This window comes from Neofelis nebulosa, chromosome 11 (genome assembly GCF_028018385.1).
Source record: "Neofelis nebulosa isolate mNeoNeb1 chromosome 11, mNeoNeb1.pri, whole genome shotgun sequence".
Taxonomy (NCBI): domain Eukaryota; kingdom Metazoa; phylum Chordata; class Mammalia; order Carnivora; family Felidae; genus Neofelis; species Neofelis nebulosa.
The window spans coordinates 82821682-82834890 of NC_080792.1; the positions used below are offsets into that span (position 1 = coordinate 82821682).

Here is a 13209-nt window from a genome sequence, read left to right on the forward strand (position 1 = left end):
ACATAACATGCACGTAACACAGCTGTATTTCTGGACTATGCAACTGACCAGTAGGGGGCGCACTGACCATCCCCCCCCCCCCCACCCCCTCTGCCCCACACGGAGCAGATCTCCTCCCTTCCGTGGGGGCGCAGGCGATGAACGAAATGAAGTTTTCAGCTCCCCCTCCGCGGCCCCCCCCCCCCCGCCTTGCGGTTTGTCTGTGGGTCTCGGTTTTTTTTTTTAGACTCTTCTGTGATTTTCCAACTCACCTTCACTGAAGGAACACATTTTGGAGAGGGAGCTGGCAGGAGGCCGGAGGAGGAGAGGAGGGGAAATGGGGAGGGGTGGGGAGCGGAGGGCAGGTCTGAGATGGGTTTTAGGTGGTCCTCCTCCCCAAGGCCAATTCGCATTTGCCTGAAGTTGCTGGTGAGAATTAAGTGAGAAGCACCGGGAGTTCTAAACACAAGACGAGCAGCTGTAAACAGCAGTTACCGCCCCAGGGCTGAGGTCCGGCCCCCAAGAAGAGGCTGAGACCCACCCCTTGTTGAGAGGGCATGGCCATGGTTCACCAGATGGCAGAGGAGCTCCGTGGTGCCATGCTGGCAGAACTTGCTGGAAAGCTGAGCCCCTCCCCTCCCGCCCAGGGGCAAAGCTCCCCCGGGAGGCATTCGGTTACAAAACCACCTGGAGAAGCAGGTCGTCCTGGGGGGAGAGCTAATCGCCACGCACTGCGGGAGCCTGGGGAGCACCCCATCTGCCGCAAGAAAGATCCCTTTCTTTCCTCTTGCGACGCCTCTCCAGCGCTTTCTACCGGAAAAGCTTAACATCATGCCATCTGGCAAAGGAAAAATGTTTGAACAGGCCCAGATTCCTCTTCCCAGAGCAGGCAAAAAGGTTAATTTGGAGCTAGAGGCAATAAATCGCCTCCTCCCGTGACGGCGTCACCTCCTCTTTGACGACTCAGCGTCCAGATGTACCCCGCTGCACACATTTTTATTTTATGTATCACGACCCAACAACATTATATTCTTATCTTACAAGGCACAGCCATGCTTCTTACAAATAAATTCTCACCCTTTTCTGCAAAACGAGGGGGGATGCGCGCTCCCCAGGGTCACCGCAGCTATAACTGGGGGGTATAAATCACTCCTGGGACCCAGTCGCAGCCCCGCTGCACGTTCTGTTCCCTAAAGGCGAAACTGTAATGTCGACTTCTACCAACTTGTCTATAAAATAAAAATGGAAGGCAGAAGAGGACGACGGTTAGCCTACAAAGTCAGGCAAAAGCAAACATAGAAATATTTATTTATTCCGAGGTAAGAAGTAGCATGTGAACATTTGTTCCATACAGGGTCGCGGAACAAGCAAATAGAAACTACACAAAGTCATCACGTCCCTGCGTCTGTACCCACATTCCACTGGGTAGTAGGGATCGATCACTCCAGCCAGTAAATTCGTCTTTCGTTTTTTCCTTCTGGCCCAGGGGGGCAAGGAGTCCCAAATATCCAGGTGGTGGTGTCGTCTGTGGGACGACAGAGGTTCCACCTCACTGGAACCACCGTAGTATCGTATGCACCGGGTCACAGCCCTCTGCTGTGGGCAGACGGCTGCAGCCTGACCCTCCTGCAGAGCCTCTCTCGTCCTGGTCCCCACTGCAATGGGCATCCGATTCTGTAGATGGGTCCAAGCAGCTCAGTCAGACGTATTACATGTTGCCTCCAGAATCCAAAAGGGCCCACCGAGCACTGCGTCTGTGGTTTTGGCAGTAGGCGGCATGAACCGCGGATGCGTTGGACCGCACGCTGCCCTGGAGAATTCGAGAGACTCCGTGCCTCCCTTCCTACGTCAGTGGCTGGTCTCCCCCGCCTGTGTCTTCATCTATAAGGTGCAGGGCTCTGGTCAACATTTTACTCATTTGCAAACATTCACGGAGGACCTCCAAGGTGTCGAGCCCCTTTGCTAGGTGTGGGGAATTCAGGGATGAGCAAGAAAGGTAAGGAAACCTACCACCCCAATCCAGCACATGAAACTCCTGCTGGGCTTAATCCGCCTAGACGCGGTCACAGCTTATCTAGCCACAGAGACTTTCTGTGTAACAAAGAACACGGAGCCCTGCACAAACCACGAAGCATCGCAAAAGCGCTTACGAACGATTTCAGACGTGCCGAGGAGTATGGAGAATAACGTAAGGATTCTTTACGTGCCTCGGCTGAAGAGAGAAAACACACGCTGTTAAAAAATACAGCGAAAACCTTCTTCCAGGGACCCTCTGTCCTCTCCCCTCTGCCTCTGGAGACAACCATCATCCCATGTATCAGTTCTCACGCCTATTTTAACTAATTTCATAACTTATAATGGATCCATAAACATTGACGCAGAGGCGTTTGCATTCTTTATGAACGGTCTTACCAGATGTTTTTCTCACAACACTGCGTTTCTCGGATAACCCTGCTGATACACGCTGCTCTGGTTCATTCATTTCTCAGTACACACAGTGGCCCGTTATTTGAAAACACCACCATAGAGTTACCCGTGGTCCTACGGATCATTTAATTTCCATAGTATTACAACCAATGTAGCCATGAACTTTCTTCGCACTTCTCTGGTAGCTTCTCCTAGGAGGGGAATTGCTGAATCGGAGAATGTTCATTTTTGACTTTATATAGTCACATTTTTTTTTAAATTTTTTTAACGTTTATTTATTTTTGAGACAGAGAGAGAGCATGAACAGGGGAGGGTCAGAGAAAGAGGGAGACACAGAATCTGAAACAGGCACCAGGCTCTGAGCTGTCAGCGCAGAGCCCGACGCGGGGCTCGAACTCACGGAGCGTGAGATCGTGACCTGAGCCGAAGTCGGACGCTCAACCGACCTGAGCCACCCAGGCGCCCCTATACAGTCACGTTTTAATGATATTCCGCAGCCCAGGGGCCATAAACATAAAATGTGTACCATCGCGCTTACGATGAGCTTTCTTAATTAAAGCGGATCAGAAATACTAAGTCATAAAGGTGACCACGAGGAAGGTTACAAAACGTGGGTTGGGATTAGGACTGGCAAAGAAAGGCTGTAGAAGCCACGATTCGAAATGCTCAGCATTTCACGTTGTTAGGGCCCATTCGCCCAAGACTTAAAGGTCTTCCGGGACATGGGACTTCCAGCGCTAAAGCTAGGAGATCCCAGGCACAGGGACGGATGCTTGCTATCTCCCTAGTGACCACACTTGTCCTTGTTGCTTTTTGGCGTCCCCCCAACTGCCCGTGAGAACAAACAGGAATGATCCTGAGGCCAGAGAAGAGAAAGAGAAAGGAGAAGTTGGGAGAAAAGCAAAAGCAATGATTTCAACCCAAATGCTCTTTCCAGACACTCGGATCACGGACCATCACTCAGGCGCTCCTCAAAAACACAGATTTACAGGCTCCCCCAGGCCTGCCCGCCAGAGGCTCCTAATCTCCAGAAAGCATCATAATCACCTGGAGGGAGGCCAAACACCCCTGCAGGGCCCACCCCAGAGTTGCAGATTCCGAATCTGCATTTTAACCGAGTCCCCAGGTGATTTAAAAAAAAAAAAAAAAAAAAAGCTGCCCCTTCAGGGCCACGGTGTGGGAACCAGTAGCCCAGAGATTCAGAGGAATAGTTCCATTACTTGGCCATCAAGACCTCTCCAGGCAGGATGAATCCCACGGCCTTGCCTGCTGGCCCGCAAACGGAAATCACCTCCAGTGCAGACCTTTATCACACCAGGTTGAAGCGATTCATCTGAACGGCAACCTTAATGAGCCTTCTTCGGTTTCTAAATCGAGGACTTGGGAGCTGGTTAAGAGTCCATTCTGAGCGATCCCAGTGATGCGACGGTAGGAGGTCATATTAGCTCTGGCATATTAGCGCCTGCCCTGGGCCTTGCGCCCTGAGGACCCTCCCTGCAGACAGCATAGTCTCCATTCTTCGGTCTCAGAGCCGGGGTGAACGATCATAACTCAGACACATCCTCTAGGCTTAGGCTGCCGCTAAGGTTCCGGCATCTCGGTGGAGGGTCCAGCTCAGCATCCCAACAAAATCTCTCCGTGGCCCAATTTTTCACATCTACAAAAAAAAAGTGGTGGTGGGAATCGATTAAAATAATTTGTGTTCCTGCGAGGTAGACTTTGAAGAGTGCCCATATATCCTGTCTACGGGCTGCTGCTTGTCCCAGATTTCCACCATTAGAAATTCATTCTTTTGGGTCTGTCTCTTGTGGAGGAGGGGGAGCCTTCTCTAATCTTCCCAGTCTGGTTCGATGCTCTTGCTAGAGGAGGGGCATCTCGAGGAATACGCCTTTACCATCCTGGGCTTAAGGCTCAGCACAGTCTTTGGCACAGAACAGCCGCTCAAGAAATGACTGTTGAACGAATGAATGGATCCTTGGACACCAATAGCAAAAATGGCTGGCCTGGAGTGGTGGAGAGAGCCCCGGACTGGGAGTCCACACTACACTCGGCTCTGTAACACTTGGCAGGTCCTTCCCCCAGGAAGGAACTGGGAAAGCAGGTCGAGGGTCTCATCTGGTCTCTGCCTACCTCATACCACACCCACTATATTCCAGCTCCTAACCTTTGCACTTCGCTTTGAACAGTCGGGTGCCTTCCTACCTCAGGGCCTTTGCATGTGTCGCTTCCAATGCTTGGTTTACTTTCACCCTCCTTCCAGGGACAGATCCTCAGCTTCTTGTGAGTCTGCGGTCTGCTTAGACCGACCAGGCGGGGACAGCCTCCCGCCGTCCCGCCCCCGCTTGTTACCGTGTATCTGGGCAAAGGAATGATACAACCTGTACCGGTTTCCTTGTTTACATCTCGTTTCGGGCAAGTCCGCAAAGTCCAGGGGCGCAGGGACGGTGCGAATCGCGGACACCTGGAGCCGTCCCCGGGCACATAGTAGGTGCTCGAGAGAATTGATCCCGGGGACGGAAGCCCCGGCACGGCGGCTGTGCCCCTCCGCGGCCGGCCGCCAGGTGTCGCCACAGACCGGGAGGCGGCGCGGCGGCGCGGCGGGCGGGCCTCACCTGGCGGCGGCCCCACCTGGCGGCGGCCGCTCCCGCCCGCCCCGCACCCCGCGGAAGCCGGGAGCTCAGGCCCTGGCGTCACCCGGCCCGTCGGGAAAGCGGCGCCCGGAGCCGCGGGGAGGGGAGATGAAAGGCGGGAGGCGGGTGCGGGCCCCGGCAGCGCCAGGTGAGGGTCGGGAGCCCCGCCCCGCGCCCGGGGACCAAGTGCGTCGGGAGCCGGGGCCGCGCGGAGGGGGGGGGGGGGGAAGGAACGGGGGGGGGGGCAGGGTGGGAGGGGGGCAGGGGAGGAGGGAGGGGGTGCGGCCCGGAACCCGGATGCGCGGCTGCTCGCCCTCTGCCCCGCTGGGTGACTGTGCGCCGGTCCCCTTCCCTCTCTGGGCGCCCGCGTCCCCCGTCTCCCGAAACCCCCGCGATGCGCTCCTGTGGCTCCGAGTGGGCGCCTCGCCTGGAGCGCGCCCTGCGAGCACTTTCTATTCGCGCCTCCCTCTTCCGGATCCGCGCGAGAGGATCCGAGAGGCGAGGTCACGCGCTCGGGGTGGGGTCACACAGCACCCCGGGAGGGAGTTGCAGGAGTGGGGCTTTGGACCCGAGTCTGCCTCCGGGGGGGGCCGAGCTCTGCCCTTGACCGCTAAGTCCTGACCTTCCCAGAGACACCCTATTTTTAACTGAATTACGTCATTATTTTTACGTTTATTTCCGTCCTCTTTGTTTTTTGGGTATGGTGGCAAAACAGACGCAACATAGAATTTGCCATGGTAACCACTTTGAAGTGTGCAGTTCGATGGCATTAATACATTCACGTTGTTGTGCCACGAACACCTCTCTCTAGTTCCGGAACATTTTCATCACCCCAAAAGGAAACTCAGACCCATTAAGCAGTAATTTCCAACTCTCCCCCCTCCCAGCCCCTGGCAACCACTAATCTGCTTTCAGTCTCTGTGGATTTGCCTGTTCTGGATATTTAATTTAATTTTATTTTTGGCTCAATACCTTCATTCTATACCAGGCCATGTCAGGAACAGCCCAGGAGGCCAGGAAATTGGAATCTTTGGATCAGGGGTTCCCAAATGTGGCCGCATGTTGGAATCACCTGGACGCTTTAACAAAACAAAAATACCCCAACGCCTGGCTTTCCCCCAGCCCCCCACCGCGCCCCCCATTCTAATTTAATCGGCCTGCGACCCGGCCTGGGCATCCGGAGTTTTAGAAGGTCCCCAGGTGTTTCTAACACGCAGCAGGGTTTGAGAACCATCGTAGAAGCTTGCAGCTCCTGGAGCTCTCCGCGTCCCTTTTCCAGATGGGAAGGCTGAGGCCCCAGAGAGGGGACAGGACTTGCTCGGGGTCTCATAGAATGCTTGCGGCTGAGTATCCTTGCACTCCACCGACGTGCCCCTCACATCCTACCGCTTTAAGGTGCTTGAGCCTCGGTTTCCTCATTTGCACAATGCGTGTCTTCATGGTGCCTACCAGTTGGCTTGCACCAATCAAATGAAACTGTGGCTGTGGAGTGCTTGGTGCCGAGTTTGGCTTACGGCGGCTGGTATCTCTGTGTTGCTGGTCGGGTGGTTTTGTACTAGGGGGTTAGCAGGGAATGAGGTCCCTGAAGGACCGTTAGCTCACCGAGGACTGGGACTGGGACGCCTCTGTGTACCTGGCCTTCAGTGCAGACCCTGACATTGAATAAAAGCGTTTTCAGTGTGGCAAAGAGGCTATTTTCTAGAACCACAACTCCTCTCTGTCTTTGCTCAGGCTGAGCGCTTTGCCAGGAGCGCTCCCACCTGTTCCACCTCCGCCTCCCCCCCCACCCCCCCGGCCACCCTGCCCACTCTTCAGGCCCAGGACGTTGAGATCCAGTAAATGGGTCCAGCCAGGAGCGATTGGGTGGGGGGGAGGGCGGTCCATCCTTTAGACCACCATGTATGTGTGTCTTGTGACGGGGACTTGACTGCAGTGTTCTTTGAGGGGCAGGGTCCGAATCTCCTGTCCCTCCCGTGGTATCACACAGCAGGTATCAGGGAGGTCCCCCCTGAGGCCTTGATTGATCTTCACCTCCTGGGGGGGGGGATAGGGGACGGGATCATTGCTGCTTCTCTTCCCCGTTCTCCACACGCGCGTCCCAGGGAAGATCACAGTGGGTGCCCCCACCCTCCTCCCCTTCGTGCTTGCTCATAAAATCTCATTGTTGAAGGAGAACAAGGTGGCAGGGTCTACTCTCCAGGGAAGGTGGGCCCAGCCCCAAGGGCCGACGTACCGTGAGCCTCCAAACAGTCCTGGTAAACCCCGTCTCTTTGCCGGGGCTTCCTTGGCGAACGCGAAGCCATGTGGCCCAGGACTGGCCAGTGGGACCCAGTGCAGCTCCGCGGGGCGTTCTGGGAAACGTCCCCTCTCTGCAATCCCTGTGGCTTTTGGAGGCTGGCAGGAGAGGCTCACAGCGGAGCTGAGTCCCCGAACTGAGGTCAAGTAACATGGGTCTCGACCCCTGGCATCCGGGGAGCTCGCAAACAGCCCTGGGCAGCTTACCGTGGAGGAGTTGGAGGGGGAGATCAAGCCCTATTGTTTCAGGCCGGCCTGGAGAGATACTTTATTACTTGCAACTGAGCACATTTCTAACCACTACAACTCTTGCCTGCACAGGTCCTTTCCCGTTCAAAGACAGAAGGAAGGCCCGGGGTTGGGGGGGGGGGCCCGGTTTTATTTCAGCTTTTCTTTCTCCTTAGCCCTTCACTCCCTGGGGTTTATTACCGCTTGTAGCATTTGTACTGACAAAGGCTAACATTTAAAAAAAAATTTTTTTAGAGGTGGGGGAGGAGCAGAGGGAGGGAGAGGAAAGAATCTCAAGCAGGATCCACGGCGCAGAGCCCGACGCAGGGCTCGATCTCACGATCCTGAGATCTGAGCGGAAATCAACAGTCGGACGCTTCACCGGCTGAGCCACTCGAGCGCCCCCAGGTTGACATTTTTCATCCCTCCTGTGCCCCAGTGCTTTATGAGGCTTGGGTCAGCGTTGCTCCTACAACCTGTGACGTGTTTTACAGACGAGGAAACGGGGACTCGGGGAAGTTTAGAAGCCTGATGGTTGAGAGCTCTGTCTTGTCTGGAGCCAACGAATCCTCGTTACCCTGGCAAGTTGGCCTCCCTCACCTCCAGAACGCTCCGGCTGATTCCTTCATCGTCGTTTGTTCCCACTGTGCGGTTCTTTGTCCCAGAGGCAAAATTTTCACTGCCTTGTATTGCCAGCCAGTCCCCAACAAATATATGCCCTGTGTTTAAGGTGTGTGTGTGTGTGTGTGTGTGTGTGTGTGTGTGTTGGGAGGTAGGTGGAGAAAATGGGACTTATCTTCAGTAAAAATAACAGCCATCATTTATCAAGGGCTGGCTAAGTACCAGGCACTGTGGCTTAGTTAGTACCCCCCTCTTTTTTGGGGGGGTTATTTAATGCCTGCAATAGCTCAGGGGAGTTTTTCAAGAAATCAAGCCTCTGCATGGTCCAATGATTTGCCTAAAGTCACCCAGAGTGGATTTGGAACTAGGTCTGTGTGTCTGAAGCCTGTGTCTTACTTAGCCTAGGGCAGGGAATGTAGATGTGTCAACAGTCCATGTGTCTCCAACCAGGCGGTGTTCCTTCCTCTTTAAGGGAAGAGATACCTGAGCTGAGCCTTGCAGGGTGGGCAGGGCTCCCAGAGCTGGGAAGCCACCCCGTTCTCCTGGGGGTGGGGAGGGGGGTGGGGGCAGGAAGGGCCTGGGCACACGTGCCTAGATGCGACAGTGTGTTTCTCCAGGGGAGTGGGGGTTATAACTATAAAACCAGCCCAGCCGGTCTCTGTGTACCTCTTACCTGTGACTTAGCGATGTGACTTAGCTCAGGTCCTGGGATGCCACCCAGGCTGGTGAGGAACACGGCCCAGGCGAGCACGGATCCTGCTGGCTCCTCTCGAGGGCACATCGGTCCCGCTGCTGGCCTCCTGGGAGAGCTGTTGACCCAGGCGATTGATTTCCTTCCATTGGAAGTCCCCGAGCACCTACTGTGTGCCGGGCACAGCCGTCGCCCTTGCAAGCGCACATCGGCTGGGGGAGACAGGCGTGACAGTGATCCCGAGGTCGACAGCACCCTGTATCATGCCAGATGGTGCGCCCCTGCTCTGTGCTTTCCATTTGGCTCATATAACCGGGCCGACTCGCGATAGGTGGCGTCCTCCCGCCTGTACTCAGGAGGGAGTCAGAAGTCACGTGACTTGCCCGAGCTCCTGCGGCTGGTAAGTGGTCCAGCTAGTAAGTGGCTCAGAACTTGGGGTTCTGAAGTTTAAATTCTTCTGGTTACCTCACGCTGCCTTCATCCCATGGTATCCCCGCATGTGGGGCTCCAGAGGGAGAGGATGGCCCTAATCTGGGCAGGAAAAAGAAATTGCCGGGGGAAGGAAACCAATGAACGTATTATTATTATTTTTTTTTTAAAGTAGGCTCCACGCCCAGTGTGGGGCTTGAACTCAAGACCCTGAGATTAAGAGTTGCTTGCTCTGCCCACTGAGCCAGCCAGGCGCCTTCCCGCCCCCCACCCCGTATTATTACTTTCATTGCTAGGAAAGCTAGCATTGATTAAGCACCAGCTAGGCCTGTGTTAAGCCACCCATCCCACCTCCCCCCCCAATTTAATCCTCACATACCCTATGACATAGTTACCAGCTTCAACTCTGTCTTACAGATGAGGAAACTGAGGCCCAGAGGGATAGATAACTCGCCAAGGCCCCAGGCTCATTGTGGAAAAGCCAGGAGGTGAACTGAAACCTTTCTGGAAGCATTTTTATCACCTCCCATGACGTCGTGCTGGGACAAACCGGTTCCCGGGAAAACACAAAAGAGACACACAAGAGAACACAAGCGCCTTTGATGTCTATGTTGGGTCCCGTGATGCCCGCACCCCCCTCGCGGCCGATTTCCAGCCGCCAGCGGTTTGCCCACCGACTCGCAAAACTCCTCTTTAACTCTCAGCCCCTAGCACACTGCTACATCCCCTTTCAGAGCGGAGGGCAGGCCAGTCGTGCAGGGGGACCCTGGGCGGCTTCCCGAGCGGGTCTTTGGGGAGTGCTATGTCCCGTGGTGCCCCTCTGAGACTTGAGGAGCCCCATCTGTGAAATGGGCCCACCGTCCCTTGCCTCTCTCGTCTGCCTCTCGGGGCTTTGCAGCTGCAGGTTCCAGCGGGTACGTTTATTCCCGAATTTGGATCACTGTGGGGGAATTAGGCTGGGCTGGGTGGGGCTGTCGCTCCTTCCCCTCCACCCTCAAAAGCTTTCACGGTGATTAGTTTACCTCCTGAAGGGATCTTGTTCCGACCTCACCAGGAGGGCTTCCAAATCTCCTACCTGAGATAAGCAGGCTGCCTCTTGTTTAATCTCTCAGCTTAGAGGCCACCCGATTTAATATTTAAGAGATGGTTTCCAGGCTCAGGGCGGGGTGGGCAGAGAGCTAGATGGCCTGGCCTAGTTCGAATGTGTACGTGTATCGGGAAAAGGCCCTTTCGGCTCACCAGGCCCGTGGCGCCCGGCCTCCCGAGTCATTTCTGTAGGGTGGGTTTCACCTGTACACGGACCAGGCACCTGACAAGGGGTCTGTAAAGTCCAAGGGTGGGCCGGTGCCTGTCCCCACTCCCAGACCTAGATGCGAGTAGCACTTGAGGCCCGTGTCCCTTGGCTCCCTCCTCTTTCCCTCAGTTGGCTTTCTCCTCTCAGGACCCCTTGGGAATAAAAATTCGAGAAGGGAGCAAACACCTGAGCGAACAGCCGGTATGTGAGCGCATTTCCGGGTGAGTGAGGCTGGCTCTCGGCCTCAGGCAGGTCTGAGTTTTGTCTTTATTTCTCGCATGCTGTGTGTTCCTCGGTAAGTCACTTAACTGCCCTGAGCTTCAGTTTCCTCCCTGCAGTGGGTGATGGGGTGTCCGCTTTTGGCTGTTTTTGAGACTTTAATAGGCCCTTAGAAGTGCCCGATAGTAGCTTAGTTCAGTTTTGTTTTCTAATACATTCATTCAAGATATAAGTATTCATCCAGACACCTGCTGGCTAGACCTCAGACCTGTCGCCAGGCCCCCCAGCGGGAGGGCGGGAGAAATAGCCAGAGATCTACAGCCTTGGGTCTTGAATTATCTGGGTCTTGCCCCGAATCGCCAAGACTTCTGAAAGATCAGCGAAGGTGTTCGCACCAGCGTTCCCCACGTTCACGGGCGAAGGTGGTTTTGCGGACAGTGATATGATGAAAGCAATCGGCTGGAATAAATTGGAGGAGGTTTTGCTTCAAGCTATTACCGCCTAAGAGCCCCTCCCCCGCGCCCCCCCCCCCATAACAACCTTTTATCAAGAAGACAATTGCATGCGATGTAACATGGCAAAAGAAAAGTTTGGGTTTTTTTGCATTTACCCAAAACTGTGGCTGTGTGTTCTGTTTCTGTACGCAGAGAAGAGTGCCACCTCTTTTCTCTGGGGAAAGATGGCCCTTTATTCTGTGACCGTGTCCTTTTTAGTTTTCCTTTGGTGATCAGCAAATACCCTTTCCCTCATGGAGCGAAAGTGGTGATGGTTTTAAGCTTTTGAAAATTAGCTTTGAATAGGCGTTGCCTATACACGGTGCAAAGCTAAAAGGTAGACTGTTCAAAGCAAACCGCCCTCCTTCCCTCCCTGCCTCTCAGTCATGGGTACCTCCACTTGTATGTAAATCGTTCCTGTGATCTTGTCTAGCTCACGCGTGCTCCTGGGAAGAGGGCGGTGCCGTCCCCCGGCATCGGTCCTTTGGGGAGACGTTGGGGAAAGAGATTAAAAAAGATCTTAGATGCTATTTGAATTTTATAATCGTATGCGTAGTGCCGCCTGGTGTTATATTTGATTTGGGTGGGACCGTCTCATTGGTCAGGCCCACTCACCATCACATGGTTGCTGTGGGGAAGCAGGCTCTAGCTTATGATGACACCCTTGCTTCTGTCTTTAATGTCATCTTTGAGGTCCTTACCCCAAGCTGTTTTCTGCTGGTGCAAACAGCCAAGGAAAGTTCCTCTTTTGTTGCTTTAGGGCATGTTTGTGAGTAGGCTGGTTCCTGCCTGCTGGGTGCTCTGTGGCCGTGGAAGCACCTGGATCTCAAGACCGGATCCATAAATGCATATTTGCTGATAATAATGCTCATTAGAGAAGGCAGGTGCATGGTGGGAGGCTTGCTGCAGGCATGCAGACATCACTAATTGATCACTAGCAGACATCACTAATCGATCACTACACACTCCTGTGAGATCAGACAGGGGCTCAGAATCCCGCTCAACACAGCGCTCTAGGGAGGGGCAAGGGAGGTGGATGGGAGACGGCACCAGATGGCCTTGTTGTCACACCTTAGTCTTTGGTATTTTATAGATCAGTGTAATTTCTAAATTTTTTTAATGTTTTTATTTATTTTTGAGGTGAGACAGTGCCAGCAGGGGAGGGGTAGAGAGAGAGAGGGAGACACAGAATCTGAAGCAGGCTCAGGCTCTGAGCTGTCAGCACAGAGCCTCACGCGGGGCTTGAACCCACAAACTGAGATCATGACCTGAGCCAAAGTCGAACGCTTAACCGACTGAGCCACCCAGGCGCCCCCGTTTTAAAATATTTTTAAACTTATAGATCAGTGTGATTTCTGAAGAATTAGATGGACTAGCATTAAGCTGTCAGTTTTTCTTTTGACAGAGACTAAAAAAAATCTCTGCCATGCTTGAATTACCATTGGTTCATTTGTTTTAGAAAGCACATTTTAAAAAAAAAAAAATTTTTTTTAACGTTTATTTATTTTTGAGACAGAGAGAGACAGAGCATGAACGGGGGAGGGGCAGAAAGAGGGAGACACAGAATCTGAAACAGGCTCCAGGCTCTGAGCCATCAGCCCAGAGCCCGACGCGGGGCTTGAACTCACGGACCGCGAGATACTGACCTGAGCTGAAGTCGGACGCTTAACCGACCGAGCCACCCAGGCGCCCCTGAAAGCACATTTTTTAACAAACCAAAAAAGGTGTGAAAGACAATTCCCAAATAAAGGACAATGCGCATGATTAGTTTTATTTGAAAACAACAAACAATTTTTTTCTCGTTGTTCTCATTTTGCTCCAGATACACAAAATCTTCATTATGTGAGCAGAAAGAGACACCTGCCTTGGTGATATATAGTGTAATTAACTTCCTCTCTGTGG

At 53.7% G+C, this 13209-nt stretch overlaps 1 protein-coding gene across 1 annotated transcript; it reads left to right on the plus strand.

The window, feature by feature from the left end:
- The first annotated feature begins 1756 nt into the window (after positions 1–1756).
- On the plus strand, positions 1757–12385 carry LOC131489641 (myosin IC heavy chain-like). Its single transcript, XM_058691629.1, has 3 exons — positions 1757–1867; positions 4824–5184; positions 9718–12385. Exons 1-3 carry the CDS (start codon positions 1757–1759, stop codon positions 9747–9749), a joined length of 504 nt encoding a protein of 167 aa, XP_058547612.1. The 3' UTR covers positions 9750–12385.
- The last annotated feature ends 824 nt before the right edge of the window (positions 12386–13209 follow it).